This window comes from Erpetoichthys calabaricus, chromosome 3 (assembly GCF_900747795.2).
Source record: "Erpetoichthys calabaricus chromosome 3, fErpCal1.3, whole genome shotgun sequence".
Lineage (NCBI taxonomy): Eukaryota > Metazoa > Chordata > Cladistia > Polypteriformes > Polypteridae > Erpetoichthys > Erpetoichthys calabaricus.
Genome location: NC_041396.2, coordinates 213,645,961 through 213,668,050, shown reverse-complemented (window position 1 = coordinate 213,668,050; position 22,090 = coordinate 213,645,961). Strand labels below are relative to the sequence as shown.

Sequence of the window (22,090 nt, the reverse complement as noted above, 5' to 3'; positions counted from 1 at the left end):
TCATCCAAAATGTTTTCAGGACAAGATTCAACCTGTGAACGTTGCAATCAAGTTCCAGCCTCACGGTTTTGGGTGTGCACCAAATTAACATCATTTTGGACAAATATTTTTAAATGCCGTTCAGACAGCCTGGGCGTCACAATCTCTCCTAATCCAGTAACAGATGTGTTTGGTGTACTTCCAGGTGGGCTTAAAGTGGAGAAGGACAAACAAATTGTAATTGCCTTGACTACACTATTGGCACGTAGACTTATGTTGCTCAACTGGAAGAATCGTAACTCACCTCTTTTAATTCAGTGGATAACTGATGTTATATATTATCTAAAATTGGAAAAAATCAAATTCTCACTTAGAGGATCTGTACAAAACTTTTCCAAAACCTGACAGGACCTGATAAATAACATTATAGAATTAGCATTTAAATTGAGGAAGTGGATTCTCTCCCCTCTTTTTCTATTCTAATCTATCTTTATTTATTTACATATGTTTACTACAGCATTATTAAAGTGCTACTCTGCTGACCTAGCTCTCTTTCTCATGGGTGGGGGTCGATTTGTTTCAAACCAGTTTTGTTAAACTTGACTTGCATGTATGGAATGTTTTTTTGATTTTAATAAAATAAAATATAAAATAAACATTCTTTTTCCAAAGTCATCTTTCCTCTGCATGTGCCCAAACCATCTCAATCTAATCTCTCTTGCTTTGTCACCAATCTCTCGTACCTGTGTTGTCCCTCTTAAAAACACTAATCAATCAGGCCACCATCTCCAAACTATACAACATAGCTGGACTCACTACTATTTTACAGACCTTTCCTTTCACTCTTGCTGCACACCATGCCTGCACTCTCTTCTTCACATCTCTGCTGCACTCTCAGTTACTTAGGACTGTTGAATCCAAATATTTAAATTTGTCTACATTCATCACCTCTGCTCCTTGCAGATGCATCCTTCCTGCACTTTCCCTCTCATTTACACATTTGTTCTCCATCTTAATCCTACAGACTCTTTTTCACCTTCTCTCCAGTGCATACCTCCATCTGCTGTCTACTCTCCCTACAGATCACAATGCCATTCGCGACCATCATAGTCCATGGAGACTTCTGTCTAAACTCATCTGTCAACCTGTTCAACACCATTGCAAACAGGAAAGGGCTCAGACATGATTCTTGATGTAATCCCACCCTCAGCTTGAACCAATCTGTCATTCCTACCACACATCTCACCAAAGTCACATTGTCCTTATACATACAGTGCATCCAGAGAGTATTCACAGCGCATCACTTTTTCCACCTTTTGTTATGTTACAGCCTTATTCCAAAATGGATTAAATTCATTTTTTCCTCAGAATTCTGCACACAACACCCCATAATGACAACATGAAAAAAGTTTACTTGAGGTTTTTGCAAATTTATTAAAAATAAAAAAACTCAGAAATCACATGTACATAAGTATTCACAGCCTTTGCTCAATACTTTGTCGATGCACCTTTGGCAGCAATTACAGCCTCAAGTCTTGTTGAATATGATGCCACAAGCTTGGCACACCTATCCTTGGCCAGTTTCGTCCATTCCTCTTTGCAGCACCTCTCAAGCTCCATCAGGTTGAATGGGAAGCGTCGGTGCACAGCCATTTTAAGATCTCTCCAAAGATGTTCAATTGGATTCAATTCTGCGCTCTGGCTGGGCCACTCAAGGACATTCACAGAGTTGTCCTTAAGCCACTCCTTTGATATCTTGGCTGTGTGCTTAGGGTCGTTGTCCTGCTGAAAGATGAACCGTCGCCCCAGTCTGAGGTCAAGAGCGCTCTGGAGCAGGTTTTCATCCAGGATGTCTCTGTACATTGCTGCAGTCATCTTTCCCTTTATCCTGACTAGTCTCCCAGTTCCTGCCGCGGAAAAACATCCCCACAGCATGACACTGCCACCACAATGCTTCACTGTAGGGATGGTGCCAGGTTTCCTCCAAACTTGACGCCTGGCATTCACACCAAAGAGTTCAATCTTTGTCTCATCAGACCAGAGAATTTTCTTTCTCATGGTCTGAGAGTCCTTCAGGTGCCTTTTGGCAAACTCCAGGCAGGCTGCCATGTGCCTTTTGCTAAGGAGTGGCTTCCGTCTGGCCACTCTACCATACAGGCCTGATTGGTGGATTGCTGCAGAGATGGTTGTCCTTCTGGAAGGTTCTCCTCTCTCCACAGAGGACCTCTGGAGCTCTGACAGAGTGACCATCGGGTTCTTGGTCACCTCCCTGACTAAGGCCCTTCTCCCCCGATCGCTCAGTTTAGACGGCCTGCCAGCTCTTGGAAGAGCCCTGGTGGTTTCGAACTTCTTCCACTTACGGATGATGGAGGCCACTGTGCTCATTGGGATCTTCAAAGCAGCAGAAATTTTTCTGTAACCTTCCCCAGATATGTGCCTCAAACCAATCCTGTCTCGGAGGTCTATAGACAATTCCTTTGACTCCATGCTTGGTTTGTGCTCTGACATGAACTGTCAACTGTGGCACCTTATATAGACAGGTGTGTGCCTTTCCAAATCATGTCCAGTCAACTGAATTTACCACAGGTGGACTCCAATTAAGCTGCAGAAACATCTCAAGGATAATCAGGGGAAACAGGATGCACCTGAGCTCAATTTCGAGCTTCACAGCAAAGGCTGTGAATACTTATGTACATGTGCTTTCTCAATTTTTTTCTTTTTAATAAATTTGCAAAAACCTCAAGTAAACTTTTTTCACGTTGTCATTATGGGGTGTTGTGTGTAGAATTCTGAGGAAAAAAATGAATTTAATCCATTTTGGAATAAGGCTGTAACATAACAAAATGTAGAAAAAGTGATGCGCTGTGAATACTTTCCGGATGCACTGTATCCTGCACCACCCTCACATACTTTCTGCTACTCCCGACTTCCTCATACAGTAAAAAAACTCCTGTCTTGGCACCCTGTCATATGGTTTCTCTAAGAGCACAAGCACGCAAAGCAGTTCTGTCTGACCTTTTCTGTACTATACTTCTCCATCAACACTATTAAAGCAAGCATCCCATCTGTAGAACTCTTTCCTGGCATGAAACCATATTGGTCCTCACAGATCACCACCTCTACTCTCAGCCTTGCCATTTGCAAATTATTCAATCTATGCTAATTTAGGACAGAGATAGCTGAAACCTATCCTGACAGAATCTGGAAGAAAGCAGTTATCAGCCCTGGAAAGGACACTAGCTCACAGAGTTCTATACTCTCTCACACTAAAGGAGTACCACATTTTTCACAATCTGTCAGTCATTTATAAATTGATGTATAGACATATTCTTAATGCAAAATATGACTTGCAAAGGAAAAACAGAGAAAATCTGGTACTCTTAAAAAAAAATTAAAAGACGTCTTAAGCATACTGTATAGAGCAACTCAATTTTTTGTACTATGTACACACTAAGTTAATATTTATTGGAAAAACTTTTATATTTTAGATTGCAATAACTTAGGAATGCTGACGAGTAGAGTCATTTTTAATATTTCTGAACAGTCACAAACTTTAAAAACTCTATTAATCTATGGATCATAAATTATAAAATACAATGACAGGGAAACAAGGAGAATAAAATGTATTACAGTTTATATTTACAGTATGAATTTAGGTCATCTGTCATTTAATTTTCATTTTAAGCAAATATAAAAACAGAGACCATACAATAGACAATAAAGGCAATTCACTAAAAATTATTAAGTCAACAATGACAGTTCAAAATCAGCACTAACCAATGAACCTACTTGGCTTTGCATTGAGTATCACTGATTCTACTGAGAGCTGGCTGGCATATCTAGACTTCTCTCCCAGATCTTCATTACCTCCAAACTCCACCACAGTAACATGACTAAGTGGAACACTCCATTTCAGCAAATACTTCTGACTGGACGAAACAAGTCCATTGCCATCTTGGGAAGATCTAGAATTTTGACATACAAATATAACAAAAGCATGTTTTAAAATATTAAGTAATATTCTTTATTTTAATTGCATGCAGTATTAATTGACATTACTCATCTTAATTGGTCATTTAAGGAGACTTGGCACTATGCAAGATGGAGTCATAAGTCCTTTCCACTGCTGCAGTCTAGCATGCATCTGAATTTATTTATTTATTTTTATATACATAACATGGGCTGAAAGTGAATCAATATTGATATTTACTAAATGGATACTCTACAAGATAAGAAAAGTGCTGCAAAAATAATAATGATTAAAAATAATTAGCTAAGCCAACAGATCTTACATTGAAAAGAATAAGTCCACAGCATACCTAAAGTTACAATTATCAACAGACTTCTTCCCCTAAGTTTCTTTAATTGAGATACATGTTCTCCTCAGGTCTGACATTAAACTACTGACTTATACATTAATTCATTAGTATGTCCTTTATCTGCATATTCCATTACAAGGTCACAGAGAGTGTTTGATCACATCCCAGGAAAAATGTGTATAAACAGCTGTCAGCCCTAGGTGAGATACATATTTATTACACATCCACACCCATTATTTCAACCCACCAAGTAATACGGCACACTCAGTAAAACACAGGTGTAAGAAATAATATATACTATCAACCAGTATGCACATTTTGGAGATATGGGAGGAAATTGGAACTGAAAGGCACAGTGCTAACCACTGTAGAACAGTGTTGCCCAAAGTTCACAAATGCTATTCTGAGACGCTTGTTCTTCTTCAAACGATCGTGGGATTGTAACCTACAATGGACTAGTGGATCATCCTGGGTTGGTTTCCACATTGTATCCAAGTGTGTGCTGCAAGAATATACACTAACTTTCCCCTATGGTTAAAAAATGGATAGATACTTTAATACTCTTTTCCAGTAAATGAATGTCACTTACCCAAATAGTACAATATTGTACATACATTTACACGATTGTTTCATCTGAATATAGAGCCAGCATTGATTTAACCTGTTTTATTTCAATTCACAATTTTGATATTTGATTGAATAGTTATTAGAAATTCTGTTCTATGTGAGCTTTTCCAGAACTGTGTAGTATTCTGCTAATGGTGGTACTGAGCTTTTTCTAGTATTACCAATGCATGGCAGGCTATACTTAATTTGAATGGCAACATATAATATGAAACTTTATAGCACAGTGAAATTGTAGTACTAAACAGAAAAGATTATTTTTCTTAACAGACAAGTGAAATAAAAATATTTAACATTTCACAAATTACAACAGGTTAAAACCACCTATTTACATGTCCAGCTGTTAACACACACAGGGGTCTTTCTGTTATAGAAATCTTTCAATCTAAAGAATTTTATTTTCAATGACCAAATCAATAGAAAAGATTTATTTCATAACACACTAATAAAAAATCTAAAGAGCAGAGTAGAAACATAGAATGAAGGACAGTGGATGAACTCTGATGTTTCTTTTCATACACTGACTCCAGCGAAACACTTAATCTAATATTTAATCCAATCGATGTGTAGTACAAAATTGTATGGGGCATTACATTTGAGAGCATCAAATCTAACAACATGAAACTTTAATTCTCATTATCATTTCTATTTGTTTACTCTTGCTGCAATAGCGTGAGATCATTATTTCCAGAACATTCATCCTCTTCACATATTTTTAAGTGGCCATCTGTCTTTCAACGTTCTGTAATAATAGGACTATATCAGTTTACGCACTCCTTAAAAACAGGAAATCAAAGTATTGTTTATTAAAAAATTGCTACAAATCTTTATTATAAATGGTTGAGCACTGCAGATACTTTTGTAGAAGACATATTAAAGATAATAGGTACAAATGAAAATTAACAGCTGGTCCAATAAAAAAATACAACACAGTGAAAACAGCCCATCAGCCAGGGGTGTAAATAAATTTACTAGAATCTACTACAATCTACTAGAATGACATTGCCATAGACATCTTTTTGTAAACAATGCCTATGAATTATCCATTCTCTTACCACTGCTTTCTAATTTTCATTTAATCAATGAGTGTTGTCTTTTTCTTCCCAAATCTGAGATCATCAGTTGAGAGCAGGCAAACCTAATTTGTAACCACCTTGGTGTTTTTTTGTGATTCATGACTTACTTAAAACCTTTGACACTGTTCAAGGTAGCTCTCATGTGGCCAGAAAATAACAAATGATATGGCCCTGTTGGCATCTTCATCCAGGGCTGAATCTTGTCTTCAGTCCAGCACTGCCAGGATAGGTTCTGGCCTCCTGACCTTAGTTTTAAAAGGGAAGATACTGCAGCACTGTAAAATTGTGTGCTTAGTCATTATTTTAGAACATCAACATAAAAAATAACTGAAAAAATTACAATACTGCTGTACTTAAATAAGCTTATATTTATTTGGGAAAAATTTTCAAATGTTGAATAGGCTATGCTGTATTATTCCATTCATTTCCATAGTTCTTGTTTTCCAGTATATAGTCAGTAGAAGAGGGTGACTATCCGTAGTTGTGCAAGACAGTATCAGTATCAGTTGTCAATGTAATACAGGAACAACCCTAAGCAGCAAACCAATCCACAGCATGGTATATTCTTACACTTGAACCCTTGCTCATACTGGACTAATGAAGAGTTGCTAATCCACCTGATAACATATCTTTGGACCAGCAGGAAACAGCTTTTTCAGTAACCCACTTGAAAATGGGTCCAACATGTTAATTGGGAATCAAGCACCATGACCCAGCAACACTACCTGTTGTGTCAGTGTTTTGGTAATACTAAATTTTTTTTGTAACAAAAAGCATTCTTTTGTACTACTTTTATAAAGATTAATTTTACTGAAATTGTTTAATAGGCTAAAATGTAGTAGTTTTTAGCAACAGATCAGTATTCATCAATAGAAACCCCTAAGTATTATATGGCTGAGATATAGCACATTTATCACAAATATGACCGTCTAAATGATCTAACAAACTCTTGAAAAAAGTACTACAATTAAATAAATAAAACAAGCACCGTGGCACACAATTCTGTACACTATTCAAACCTTAACAATGAAGATCAGTTAGGTTATTTTACATATATGTTCTTACCGAAGATTAACAGTAGCACACATTAAAACATCGTTCAGCAAAAACAGTCGCCGTTCTTTGGTTTTGATTACTTCTCCCTTCTCATTGTAAACAGTTTCCACCATGTCATCAGAACGAATGAGATATCTATTGCCACTACTCAACAGCTGAAATTATAAAGGATGGAAATGTCAGTATTTAAGAAACCTATCCAAAATAGAATAAAAAAAAACAGCACAGTATTCACTTCAAAGTAAACAGGTAACTTTACAGGGCAGGTGGTGTGGAGATGCAGTAGTTGGCACGGCTCCCTCGAAGTCCTCAGTTTAATTCTCATTACAGGTGCTGTCTCTTACAATCAAATGCACTACTTACATTTGAGTTGTCCTTAAGTTAAAGGTTTACTGAATATCAGTCTGTTGAAACAGTGATGACTTTTCTTATTACACAAAAGAAAACAAGAATGGATAACATATGGCAATTAGGACAAGAATTAAACCTAAGCCTTGGCAATCAGGGGCACTACAGATGAATTAGAAATTTGTCCTTATTGTTGTTGTGTTTAGTAACCTTTCCAGCATGTCATATCTTTATTGTTGACATCTTCTAGAAACAACACATGTTGTATACTATTTGTCTACTCAAGAAAACAATTATGCTTCAACACAGCTTTCAAGTATACTTTCAATTGGATTTTGCAGAATACCATATGAGAACATGCATTTAAAAGGAAAACAAAAATTATTCTGACATCTTGACAAAACTATGAGAAGTCTCAAAAATCCATTTCTTTCCTTTCTACAGAGTATAAGCTGACCCCTTGTGGAGTATATTTGTGCAGCATTTTTGTGGTGGCTTTCACTTTAAGTGTAAACTTTCTTTGATACTTGTTTGATTATAAACTGTACACAAACAAAATATCTATGAACATCTGAAAAGACTGTCCCAAGAATCCATCACTGATCTTAATTCAGTCCAACTCTAGAAACAAAACATTGTCAGTAACTTTCCATGATTCTCTCTCTCTTCCCATTTCTTTGTCCTCTTACCTTCCATCTCTTTTCTGACTTTTCCCTTCTCTCTCCCAGCAAAGGCTTTTAATGACTGTAACTATTGTAGCTAAAATGCTTTTAGCCTCTGGCTAGAAATCTCATGTCTTTGTCTCTTCTGTAATTTGGAAGTCTTCATTGTAAAATCTTATCTTTCAACAACTCTTACAGCTCTTCTATCCACAACTGGCTTCATGCTGTTCACTTAGTAAGGAGCTGGTTGGGAGCTGATTCATGAGGCAGTTTCTTCTTTCTATTTTTTTGTTCTGTTTTTTTCTTTACTTTGCGGTGCACTCCTGTGTGATGTATGTGTGCCAGTTTACCTGCCATTCTTTTTTTATTGTAAGAACCAATCTTAGAAATAAACGTTTGATGTTGATGCTTGCTTAATTTCTATAGAATACCAGCTTCGTATACAGTACATAACTAGAATATGGTATAGCCTTTCACCCCCTGTAAGTTAACATGAGAAAGAACTTTCTTATCTATATCCGTAGAACAGAGTGTTAATTAAGCCAGTTAGGAAATAGTCTTACTGCTAGCATGGACCATCAGACATGTTTGCAAATAGGAGATGGCATACAGTTTTCTGACCATGTTTAAAGTGCTTATCGTGTCTGCAAGCATGACTGTGTGGCTAAGCTTAAAGAAATAAAACAAAATATATAACACTTAAATAGAACTTTTCTTAAACAAGAACTTTTCTTTAAGATCAATTTTTTTCTATTTTTGTGTGAACTGCTTTGCTTTGACATTTTACTAAAAAACTTTTAAAATGAAGATATTTGTGGAAATATTTGTGGAATTATTTGAACATGTGTCACACTATTGCCTGAATCAAACTAAAAGCTGCAAAACTTCAGAAATTTTGGGTAAAGGCAGCTACACCTATGGTGTTTCAGTTTTGTTAACCACCAAGAGAATAAATGTATTGCTTGATCTGTTGATTAGGTATGCACAAAAATGTTTAGTGATAAACTGTTTAACTTGTAACAGACAACCTCCTGGAACCATAATGGGTAAACAGATTTAAAAAAATCTGTTAATTCATTTTAATTACAGAACCAAAAGTTAAAATGTGATTTTTGCCACATTATATCTTAACTGGATATTCAGGATGGGATTGTTGATTTGTCATATATGAAAAAGCAAAAGCACCTCTGCCAAAAAGATGTAATCCAGTTAAATTAAATATAAGATGGAAACAAACAGTTATGAGATAAATAGATGTTCACAGCATCTTGGGAGAAGGTAATTGGGTGATATGTCTGTTAAGCAGTATAACCTTTGAGCCCACAGTTGATTTTGTCACACTAAACAAAAACTGGAAAAAAAAAACAGTATGGTGATTCAGCATTCACTCACAAACAGTTCACAGCATCTGTTTCTATGTTCTGAAGGCCCAGGGAGATCATCTGTGCTGAGTACACTGTCATTAGTGATGAATCATTTGCAGATTTTTGCTGCCACTCTGTACAGAGAACCAGATCTCATAGCTTTTAAATAAGTGAAGTCATGGAGAGCAGCAGGGTTTTAAAACAAAGTTTTCCATTAGAAATCATTAAATGTTTAAAAAAAAAGATGTCAAAAGTATCGTCTAGTTTTCCTGAAAATTAACACATTTTGGTTGTTACTCTGTATGGTACTGTATATGCATGAGGACAATGTGAGCAACTCAGTCTACTATGAAAAAGTCGGTCACAATATAACTCAACACAATGTTAAAATGGAACTTCACATACTTGATAGCTACCAATATACTGTAGACATCTAAAAATACACACATTTTATACTTATCACAGTATGAACATTAGATCCCAATTAGCTGTCAGCAATCAGTTCCATTTCACAATCAAAATGAACTGGATTATATAATTGTATTATACTAACTGAACTATTAACTATACTGACAAAAACAAGGTTCACTCTTTGTACTCATGCATTTAGGCCATGTTTATTTTAAATATTCTGTATAATACTACCTTGTATTCTTCATTCTAAAGTACAATTAGGTCTACTGATTCATTTTATAAGACATACTATGGTAAGAAGAAAAAAAAGTACCATTTCAAAACATTTTGGAAGCCAAGTTAAATCAAACAGACCTGTATTAATTATCTTAGCATAAACATGAAACAAAAACATGGCTGTTATTTTAAACGGTAACTACAAATTGTTTTCGTTCCCATACCGGGAGTCGAACCCGGGCCGCCTGGGTGAAAACCAGGAATCCTAACCGCTAGACCATATAGCCGCTAGACTATATAACCGCCACCTTATCGTGGTGGAGGGGTTTGCGTGTCCCAATGATCCTAGGAGCTCTGTTGTCCGGGGCTTTATGCCCCTGGTAGGGCCACCCAAGGCAAACTGGTCCTAGGTGAGGGATGAGACAAAGAGCGGTTAAACAAAACCTCCTATGATGGAAAACAATTTTGGACGCGTTTTCCCTTGCCCGGACGCGGGTCACCGGGGCCCCACTCTGGAGCCAGGCCTGGAGGTGGGGCTCGATGGCGAGCGCCTGGTGGCCGGGCCTGCACCCATGGGGCTCGGCCAGGCACAGCCCGAAGAGGCAACGTGGGTCCCCCTTCCCATGGGCTCACCACCTATGGGAGGGGCCAAGGAGGTCGGGTGCAGTGTGAGTTGGGTGGTGGCCGAAGGCGGGGACCTTGGCGGTCCGATCCTCGGCTACAGAAGCTGGCTCTTGGGACGTGGAATGTCACCTCTCTGAAGGGGAAGGAGCCTGAGCTAGTGCGCGAAGTTGAGAGGTTCCGGCTAGATATAGTCGGACTCACCTCGACGCACAGCTTGGACTCTGGAACCAATCTCCTTGAGAGGGGCTGGACTCTCTACCACTTTGGAGTTGCCCCCGGTGAGAGGCGCCGAGCGGGTGTGGGTATACTTATTGCCCCCCTACTTGGAGCCTGTACATTGGGGTTTACCCCGGTGGACGAGAGGGTAGCCTCCCTTCGCCTTCGGGTGGGGGGACGGGTCCTAACTGTTGTTTGTGCGTATGCACCGAACAGCAGTTCAGAGTACCCACCCTTTTTGGAGTCCCTGGATGGGGTGCTAGAGGGCATACCTTCTGGGGACTCCCTCGTTCTGCTGGGAGACGTCAATGCTCACGTGGGCAATGACAGTGAGACCTGGAAGGGCGTGATTGGGAGGAATGGCCCCCCCGATCTGAACCCGAGCTGTGTTTTGTTATTGGACTTCTGTGCTCGTCACGGATTGTCCATAACGAACACCATGTTCAAGCATAGGGGTGTTCATATGTGCACTTGGCACCAGGACACCCTAGGCCTCAGTTCGATGATCGACTTTGTGGTCGTGTCGTTGGACTTGCGGCCACATGTCTTGGACACTCGGGTGAAGAGAGGGGCGGAGCTGTCAACTGATCACCACCTGGTGGTGAGTTGCCTTCGATGGTGGGGGAGGATGCCGGTCAGGCGTGGTAGGCCCAAACGTGTTGTGAGGGTCTGCTGGGAACGTCTGGCAGAGCCCCCTGTCAGAAGTAGCTTCAACTCCCACCTCCAGCAGAACTTCGACCACATCCCGAGGGAGGTGAGGGACATTGAGTCCGAATGGGCCATGTTCCGTGCCTCTATTGTTGAGGCAGCTGACCGGAGCTGCTGCCGTAAGGTGGTCGGTGCCTGTCGTGGCGGCAATCCCCGAACCCGTTGGTGGACACCGGCGGTGAAGGATGCCGTCAAGCTGAAGAAGGAGTCCTACGGGACCCTTTTGTCCTGTGGGACCCTGGAGGCAGCTGATAGGTACCGGCAGGCCAAGCGGAATGCGGCTTTGGTGGTTGCTGAGGCAAAAACTCGGGCATGGGAGGAGTTTGGGGAGGCCATGGAGAACGACTTTCGGACGGCTTCGAAGAGATTCTGGTCCACCATCCGGCGTCTCAGGAAGGGGAAGCAGTGCAGTGTCAACACTGTATATGGTGGGGATGGTGCGCTGCTGACCTCGACTCGGGACGTTGTGGGTCGGTGGAGGGAGTACTTCGAAGACCTCCTCAATCCCATTAACATGCCTTCCAATGAGGAAGCAGAGCCTGGGGACTCGGAGGTGGGCTCCCCCATCTCTGGGACTGAGGTCACCGAGGTGGTCAAAAAACTCCTTGGTGGCAGGGCCCTGGGGGTGGATGAGATACGCCCGGAGTTCCTCAAGGCTCTGGATGTTGTAGGACTGTCTTGGTTGACACGCCTCTGCAACATCGCATGGACATCAGGGACAGTGCCTCTGGATTGGCAGACCGGGGTGGTAGTCCCCCTCTTTAAGAAGGGGGATCGGAGGGTGTGTTCCAAATACAGAGGGATCACACTCCTCAGCCTCCCTGGAAAAGTCTATTCAGGGGTCCTGGAGAGGAGGGTCCGTCGGATAGTCGAGCCTCGGATTCAGGAGGAACAGTGTGGTTTTCGTCCTGGTCGCGGAACAGTGGACCAGCTCTATACCCTTAGCAGGGTCCTGGAGGGTGCATGGGAGTTTGCCCAACCAGTCTACATGTGTTTTGTGGACTTGGAAAAGGCATTCGTCCGTGTCCCTCGGGGAATCCTGTGGGGTGTACTCCGAGAGTATGGGGTACCGGCCCCCCTGATAAGGGCTGTTCGGTCCCTGTACGATCGGTGCCAGAGCCTGGTCCGCATTGCCGGCAGTAAGTCGAACCTGTTTCCAGTGAGAGTTGGACTCCGCCAGGGCTGCCCTTTGTCACCAATTCTGTTCATAACTTTTATGGACAGAATTTCTAGGCGCAGCCAGGGCGTTGAGGGGGTCCGGTTTGGTGGGCTCAGGATTGGGTCACTGCTTTTTGCACATGATATTGTCCTGTTTGCTTCATCAGGCCGTGATCTTCAGCTCTCTCTGGATCGGTTCGCAGCCGAGTGTGAAGCGGCTGAGATGAGAATCAGCACCTCCAAATCCGAGACCATGGTCCTCAGCCGGAAAAGGGTGGAGTGCTCTCTCAGGGTTGGTAGCGAGATCCTGCCCCAAGTGGAGGAGTTCAAGTATCTCGGGGTCTTGTTCACGAGTGAGGGAAGAATGGAGTGTGAGATCGACAGGCGGATCGGTGCGGCATCCGCAGTAATGCGGGCTCTGCATCGGTCTGTTGTGGTGAAAAAGGAGATGAGCCGCAAGGCGAAGCTCTCAATTTACCAGTCGATCTATGTTCCTACCCTCACCTATGGTCATGAACTATGGGTAGTGACCGAAAGAACGAGATCGCGAATACAAGCGGCTGAAATGAGTTTCCTCCGCAGGGTGTCTGGGCTTTCCCTTAAAGATAGGGTGAGAAGCTCAGTCATCCGGGAGGGGCTCAGAGTAGAGCCGCTGCTCCTCTGCATCGAGAGGAGTCAGATGAGGTGGCTTGGGCATCTGATCAGGATGCCTCCTGGACGCCTCCCTGGTGAGGTGTTCTGGGCACGTCTAACCGGGAGGAGGCCCCGGGGAAGACCCAGGACACGTTGGAGGGACTATGTCTCTCGACTGGCCTGGGAACACCTTGGGATTCTCCCGGAAGAGCTAGAAGAAGTGGCCGGGGAGAGGGAAGTCTGGGCATCTCTGCTCAAGCTGCTGCCCCCGCGACCCGACCTCGGATAAGTGGGAGACAATGGATGGATGGAACTACAAATTGGAGTGATGCATGAGTGGATGACATTTAGTTCCTGTCCTGGACATGATGGATTGGTTCCAGATCCTGCTGTCCTGAACCATACTAAACAGATCTGAAACTGGAGGGATGGATCTTTTAAAACTGCAAACTGAAGGAACGTCCTGCTCAGTTAAGAATAATTGTGTCCTTAATTTGGTCTCCAACTAACGCTTCTTTAAATGACAGCATTCTGTGGCAAAGATATGCCCAAAACAAACTGAAGACTTGTATCTTAAGACTGCACACTTGAGTCAGCAAAAATCACATAAACAATACAACACACATTCAGACGTTCAGCACACAATGACTGCCAAATTAAACAGTTTCAGTATACATAATTGCCTTTTGACCCAAGTCATGGCTAGTCAGTATAACTAACTGAAGTGCAATCTGTAAAATTTTCTATAAGGTGGGAGGAATTAATCTGGGCTGCATACTGCAAAACATCTAGGGTAAAGGGATTAAAGTGCAGAGAATGGCTGTATTTTGGTAAAATGCAAGCATGGAGATGACTACATGAATTACTCAATTATGCAAGATATACACAAAGGCTGACAAGAAGAGGTGGCATGATTATTTGACCTACATTGTTAAAATAAAGTAGTGTGACTAGCATATTCCAGACTCCTTAGTGGTAGCAGGTAAAAACTGGGTAATTGACAAAATATTTATTGAGAGCAAGTAAGCATCAAGTCTGATGACAAAAAAGGGAGAGGAGCCCATGTTCTAAATAAACCAAAAGATACCAGAAATCTCATTATAAAGACACTCTAGCTCAGTAGGCAAACAGAAATAAGGCAGCTGTCTCTGATGGTTAATGAAGTCTGGATGGCGATTAGAAATCATAAAGTTTATAGCAAAACAGCCGTCCTCCTGTTTTGCAGTAGACATCAACATGAGAAATATTTCAGAATTAAGAAGCAGTCAATTCTTGGAAAGTGCTTTGCACATATTACATAAGGAACACATTTCTGGAGATTTTCCATTGGAAGAAGAAGAGTTATGAGCTAGTTCATTCATTGCCAACTGGAATTTTATAATAAATGCTTTTATCAAACCTTTTGAAAATTGCAGATTACTCCAACACCAGAGGGAAAATAAATAATGAGTGGAAAAAAACTGTACAATTTTCAAAACTCAACAAAGACAAAATTAAAAAAATGTAGGCATGTGCAAATTAACACAAGCAGAAAGTAGAAATTTTAAATACATGATGAGTGATGCACTGAGCCACAGTGCTGTTAGCCAACAGGCTGCTGGCAGAAATTGGACTACTGTTAGCCAAAGAAGGAGAACAGAGGGAAGGCATGTCCGGAAGCAGGGGGAGAAGAGGAAGGTAAAGATAGGGGAAGTGAGGGTAGGAACTTTGAATGTAGGCAGTATGACTGGTAAGGGGAGAGAATTAGCCGATATAATGGAGAGAAGGGAAGTTGATATATTGTGTGTGCAGAGTCCAGATGGAAGGGGAGTAAGGCCAGGTGCATCGGAGGAGGGTTCAAATGGTTCTACCATGGTGTGGATGGGAAGAGAAATGGAGAAGGGGTTATCCTGAAGGAACAGTATTTCAAGAGTTTTTTGGAGGTGAAAAGAGTGTTGGACAGAGTGATGATTATGAAGATGGAATTGAAGGTGTGATTATGAATGTTGTTAGTGTATTTGCACCACAAGTTGGGTGTGTGATGGATGAGAAAGAAGATTTCTGGAGTGGGTTGGATGAAGTGGTGGAGAGTGTACCCAAGGGAGAGAGAGTGGTGATTGGAGTGGAGTGGATTTCAATGGACATGTTGGTAATGGGAACAGAGGAGATGAGGAGGTGATGGGTAGGTATGGTGTCAAGGAGAGGAAGGCAGAGGGTCAGATTGTTGTGGACTTTATGAAAAGGATGGACTTGGCGAGAAAGGTGTGTTGAGCAGGTGGAAAGAGTACTTTGAAAGGCTGATGAATGAAGAGAATGAGAGAGAGAAGGTTGGATGATGGGGAGTGAATCAAGAAGTGCAATGGATTAGCAAGGAGGAAGTAAGGACAGCTAAGAAGAGGATGAAGAAAAAAAAGGCTGTTGATCCAGATGACATACCTGTGGAAGCATGGAGGTGTTTAGGACAGATGGCAGTGGAGTTTTTAACCAGATTGTTTAAGTCAATCTTGGAAAGTGAGAGGATGACTGAGGAGTTGAAAAGAAATATACTGGTACCGATTTTTAAAAATAAGGGAGATATACAGAACTGTAGTAACTGCAGAGGGATAAAATTGATGAGACATAGTATGAGCTAGGTTAAGAAGGAAGGTGATGATTAGTGAGCAGCAGTGTGGTTTCATACTGGGAAACAGCATGACAGATGCAATATTTGCTCTGAGGGTGTTGATGGAGAAGTACAGAGAAGGCCAGAAGGAGTTGCATTGTGTTTTTGTGGACTTAGAGAAAGCATATGACAGGGTGCCAAGGGACGTGTTGTGGTACTATTAGAGGAAGTCAGGAGTGGCAGAGAAGTATCTAAGAGTGGTACAGGATATGTATGAGGGGAGTGTGACAATGGTGAGGTCTGTGGTAGGAGTAATGGATGCATTCAAGGTAGAGGTAGGATTACATCATGGATTAGCACTGAGCCCTTTCTTAATTGCAATGGTGATTGACAGGTTGACAGATAAGATTAGACAGCAGTCACGTTATGGGATGTAGTAAGTTCCTAAAGTAAACTGGAAAATTTTTCTTAAATGTATGTATTCATCTTCAAATTCCAAGCTTCTTTACTTTTCAGAATGGTGAAAGACTAGACACTGTTCTTAAGACATACCACAAGGTCCAGTCCAGGAAAGGACTATGGGAGGTGCTCATTGGCTGCTAATAGAGAAAAAGTATGAAGCTAGAGAAGGTAAACCAGCCAACCAAGAATGGCACATATAATTAAGAAAGATCCACAATCACTGGCTTTTAGTTTAAATACAGAATGGCAAATAACAGGGCAATAATGGAGAGATTTAACTTATCTGAATCTGAAAAATATGGTGGTAGGTGAAAAGAGAAAAAAAAAGTACTACAAAAACCATACACAGCAATGGTCAATTAAAATGATTTTAAGATTCAACAGATACTATATTAAAAGATGACAGATGATATAATAGAAACTTAAAATAACTATTTATTAGAATGAAAAGCTTTAAGTTAAAGTATATTAAAAATATGAGTGCTGTAAAAGATTCTTTACAGTACCTTGTTAAGATAGCTTTCATTCATGGCTTTGGCTATCTGTTTAATTTCACACCGCTGGTCAGCCTCCCTTTTTCTTTCATTTAATTTATCAGCCAGTGTTTCAAGTTCAGTCAGTGCCATCTGAAGAGGCAATCTGTCAGAATGTTCCTTTGGTGTATTTTTCAACATATCCTTAAAAATGAAACAGATCTTAGATTACACCTGGTTTGATTCATAGATTAAGGCCACAGTCATAAGAACTGTGCTACCCATGAAGCAGGCAGCAATTTTATGAATCAATGCCTTTAAATCATTATGAACATATTTTCTAGATCATAACCTAGCCCGTCAGACTGCTTTTCATTGAATTCCTATAAATTACCAAACCATTTCTGGTGGCTTCTTCATTTCTGAATTATGGTATGACTTTTTCCTATTACAGCTGAGGAAAGCAATGTATTTAATATCAAGTTTAAACATTTTAAATGTATTCTGATCTTGACAGCTGCCCTGGGCAAAAGCATCTGCCAAATAAATAATATTAAAGAATAAACAAAGCATAAGTACCTTTTCCCCACAAAACATGTTCAATAGTTGTCCTTTTCAAATGCAGTTAAGATTAGGGAAGGTGGTTACAGGCTGGTATGAAATGATATGCACTAATATAAAATCATTAGGATGTCATTTAGAGTAAAATATTCATTGCTGCTGTGGGAATGAAAAGCATGACTAACTTGATTAAATATTTTTATTATTAACATAGCAATAATATATATCTGACCCAACTATGACAATTCAGGCAAATGTATTCAAAATCATATTATCTGGCAAAACGAGGCACGCATTTCTTTCTCAATTAAACAATTGGGTAGTAGCTTAGGAAATTTACACAAAGAAAAGATATTGGCCATTGGATTTTTTTCTAATTAAAGATCTCTTAAGAGCAACAATGCATCTGTCTTCTAATGAATAAACAAAATAGTGAAAAAATCAGTATGTGTAGTCTAGGCCCTTAAAATGCACAGAAAATTCCTTTTTTATTTATAATTAATCACAGCTTATTTTTAAGATCAAAATAAAACACAGAGCCAATTTACCTGCAGCAACAGGATAAACTGGGGGAAACGCTGGATTGGCTTCATCATTAGACCATACAATGTTATACGATCAGAGCTTGATTCTTGGCATTGCTGTAGGGAATGACATAGAGTATTTAGTTAGCCAAGTATGACAACACACAGGATTTTCAGGAAACAAAGGCCACAAAAGACACTCTTAATAAAGCTGAGGTTTCTGTCTTATTGTTTATTTAGGCAGAAATTAAATAAGTTATGGCTCTACAAAAACAGAATTTGCATCAGTTAGTGTTTTTGTGTACATTTATTTAACAACCTTTAGATTTTTTTTTTTTTACTTCTGGTTCATTGTTAAATGTGGTTATTTTAACTTCCTGCAGCAATTTTTGTCTCTTTCTTTCTTTCTTTCTCTCCCCATGAAATTTCATCAACTAAATAACAAAAGTTCCAGCATTCATTGCAGGCCAGTATGAAGCAATGTCAAGTCACAGTAATCAAACTCCATATAAAAAACACCACTGAATGATTAATTCCTTCTGCATATCTTGAAACACTGTCATACTGTTATTTAAATGAAGAAGTAATGTTGGTTTATCAAAAACCTAAATTACAACGTCATTTTTCTTTTAAAGGTATGTTACAATCTTTAATACGTTTTCCAAAAATACTTGCCTGAAGTTTTGAACTGTTTAACACCCTCTGTACTTTTGAGAGGATATCACCATTACAGGTCTTACAAGTAATTATAAGAGAGTTTCAAATGAAATATTAAGCCTCAGCCTACATGGTGCTAAGATGGATTTATTTTTTTCTTAAATTTAACAATGTTATTTGAAGAGAATGAGGAATGATCTATAAACTCTTTAATACAGCTCCTAAAGGTATAAAGATATTGGTGTTGATCTAGTCATTTAAATGCACTGAATATGCTTTCTTCAGACATTCTTTTACATTTTGGGCATGGTAATCAGAGTAGATTTCTTATATGAGTAATAATTTTTATTTTCTTTAGTTATTAGGAGTCTTTAAATCTATGTAAACCAGTGCATGCATCACTTCTAAACCACAGCAAACCCAGCATTATTCTTGACAGCAGAAATAAAGCAATTATTATGAAACATACTTTTTTGTTGTAAGTAGACAGCAATACCAGAAATTTAATGATGCATAAAAATACAAAAAAATGATAATACTTTTTTTTTTTTTTTTACAGATAGTTGACTGGTAGTATAGAATTATGTTGCTCTATAAATTTCTCTGTTCTCTTTCACATAAATTAAGTAAAGCAAAGATTCTGGACACACTGTATCTACCAAAGGTGTACTACTCTTCAGAGGGAGGCAAACATAAACCTTATTATTATGTGCCTAATTTGCTTGCATATCCCAGGTCAAAACTTAATATCAGAGCTTGGCTCTTTATATTGTTACACAACCATGTCAATCAGTGCGTTTACGTGCGATTCAGCAGCCCAATTATTAACAGAAACCTGGTTTCTAAAATACCATGTAAACCCTTATTCTGGTAAGAGAAACCTGGTTACCAGACATAGATTTCTCTATGAGTAACCAGATTATAAGGCCATACAAACCCTTAACCAGGTTACAGTTAAGGATTTTGTAGTCTGTGCATGCCTGTGCTAAAGTCAGCAACACAATCTTGAAAGCAGTAGGGGGATGCAATAAAAGTAGCATGTGTTATGTTGTTCAATAATTTTTTCAAGAAACAAGAAGCCTAACACAATACTTATTATACTGAAGTAAAAACATCTGTTTTATTATTATCCCTGCAGCACTGGGTGTATAGCAAGAAGTACACGTACTGGTGCTGCATGCAATTCGGTAACAGAAACATATCAATAAAGTGTCAGTTTGACTAAACATATTTATAAAACACAAGAAAATTATCGCAGGCTTCATGCTTGTTTTAGGATTAAAGGCGGCCATTGATGACATTTAAATCTTTATTGTGTAATTTAATGATGTCAGACTGTTTTTCCAAAGGAGAACTCCAGAAGATTACCTGCTCTTGTAAATGCTGATTTTTTAGAAATGTAAATGAGGATTTTTAAGAAAGCTAGGCAGCTCTAAAAGGTATGCACCCATGAATCCATGCCTTTACAGAAGCTCATCTTGGAATAATGACAACTTGCAGGACATCATTTTTGCTACACTCAAAACACCTTGTCCATGAATGACTGTGAACTAATACCTCTGGATATGAAAGATCATCCCCTTCAGCCTTGATGGAAATACTGCATATGTTTGGTTTATTATGAAATCAGAAAGCTTTTGATCTTTCTCTAAAAGAACATGTTGTATTGTATATAAACTTAACTAGTAAAAGTACATTTAAAAATGTTTACAATCTCAGTATAGTTGATTGTACCATCTGAAAAAAATGTGGATGTGTAGACTATTGTCTTATTTATTAAATGAAGTGTAACACCTAACACATTTACATAGAGTCTTAATAAGATGCTAACATACTTTGACCCCAGCCGGGCACAAGCAGAATAGCATTTTATTATGTTACAATAAGAAATTTCACATTTTGGAATGGTGTCCTGCATTGGGAACTTAAACTGAACTCAAATAAAGTTTTGTGTAGCTGTGACACTGGAACATTGAACCCACAGGGATGTGATGGTGCAGGTCCTGCTCCATACTCCCTCTTCTTGTTTTGGCAGCCTCTTGAACCCAACACCATCAGTAATGTAACCGGATGAAGTGGCAGATGGGGACAAATCACACTTGGAACAAGGGGATGGTGTAAATGTGCAAAAGTGCTTTTATTAAAAACAAGCACAAAACCAAAAACAGTTTACATAGTGCAGTGCTCCACAGTTCAATAAATAAATAAACCATATAAACAATGTGATAAAAGTGGAGCTTAAAAATCAACAGACAGGAAGTTGTCCTTCTTCTTCTTATAGTTGACGGCTCCCCTGCTTCTCCCATACGGGCCGTGCAACAGGGGAGTCACCCTACCTGCAGCTACAGCTGACTCTCTTCCTGATCCGGTAGCCTTCCATCTCCTGGCTACGTTGAGCTCCCATCTGGACCAAGACTTGGCAAAAACCTCTCACAAACCTCCCTGATACCCACTTCCTTCTGCTGTGAGCCAACCACCTTCTAGGACACTCCAGTTCCATTGAAGCGCTCAGCTGAAGCAACCACTTCCTACTAATTTTTCTCAATTTTCACACACTATAGTTTTTTTTTAGTATTTGTGACTTTATCAAGCAAAATGTGTATTAAACTTCTACATATTTTCAAAAAGTACACTTTCTATAAATTCTTGTATTAGAAATCTGGTTTATGTTTAACCTATATAATGTCCCTTGAAATGTCTGAAGAAAAACATTCTCAGACTATGAAGTCTTTTTGGAAAAAGTCAAAATTCAAATGTCAATGATTCTGAAATTATGCACAAATTATGCACAAATTATGCACAGCTTACCATACTTGAATTATGGTTTTGGTTTTGATGTGATATGGAACATAAATGCATAACAAGTAGTATTGATTGAATCCTTGTATGTTCAATTCCTTATTTTATTAATTACAACACACATTTAAAAAAAGACATTTTGAAAAAGTAATGCTCAATATGTTAGAAATCATGAAACTTATGTCAATATTGTAAAAGTGAAAGAAGTTTTCTGATCTCATTTAGCTCTATAAAAATTAATATTTATTTAGGCATGCTCAAATCAGTATAAAGTAAATTTTTGATTGTGTTTTGCAGACAGCTATTGAAAAGGCACAAAATGGTGCATGCAAGTGTCAGAGGCATAACTGGTGAATATATGAAAAGTGATAAACTTAATGTGACCAAAACCCAACAGATAATAGCTTTGTTGCCATAACTGCATTAAGAGTGAATTTGTTTTAAATATAGCCTAAGCTTGCAATTCTTTATTTACTGTATAAAAGAAAGCCAATGTTCATAATTGGTATAGATTAATATTATTGTTACATATTACTATTTATAGTAAGTACTGTAACCACCATGGAGTGCACAGTAGGGGGTTTGGATAGGGAGAGAACTCAGCCTGATGTGAAAATCTGTCCAATGCAGTGAGCT

General features: G+C 39.3%; 1 protein-coding gene and 1 long non-coding RNA gene across 2 annotated transcripts in view; one reads left to right on the top strand and one right to left on the bottom strand.

Annotated features, from left to right (window-relative positions):
- Positions 1 to 22,090, bottom strand: part of arhgef10 (Rho guanine nucleotide exchange factor (GEF) 10) — a 234,779-nt gene that overhangs the window by 126,466 nt on the left and 86,223 nt on the right. Inside the window, exons 15-18 of the mRNA XM_028797766.2 lie at positions 18,023 to 18,115; positions 16,947 to 17,117; positions 7,064 to 7,209; positions 3,769 to 3,944 (exon numbers count right to left, since the gene is read on the bottom strand). Coding sequence (XP_028653599.2) covers positions 3,769 to 3,944; positions 7,064 to 7,209; positions 16,947 to 17,117; positions 18,023 to 18,115 — 586 coding nt within the window. The remainder of the gene's footprint in view (positions 1 to 3,768; positions 3,945 to 7,063; positions 7,210 to 16,946; positions 17,118 to 18,022; positions 18,116 to 22,090) is intronic.
- LOC127527282 (uncharacterized) overlaps positions 1 to 22,090 on the top strand; it is a 101,366-nt gene that overhangs the window by 3,052 nt on the left and 76,224 nt on the right. The window lies entirely within an intron of this gene.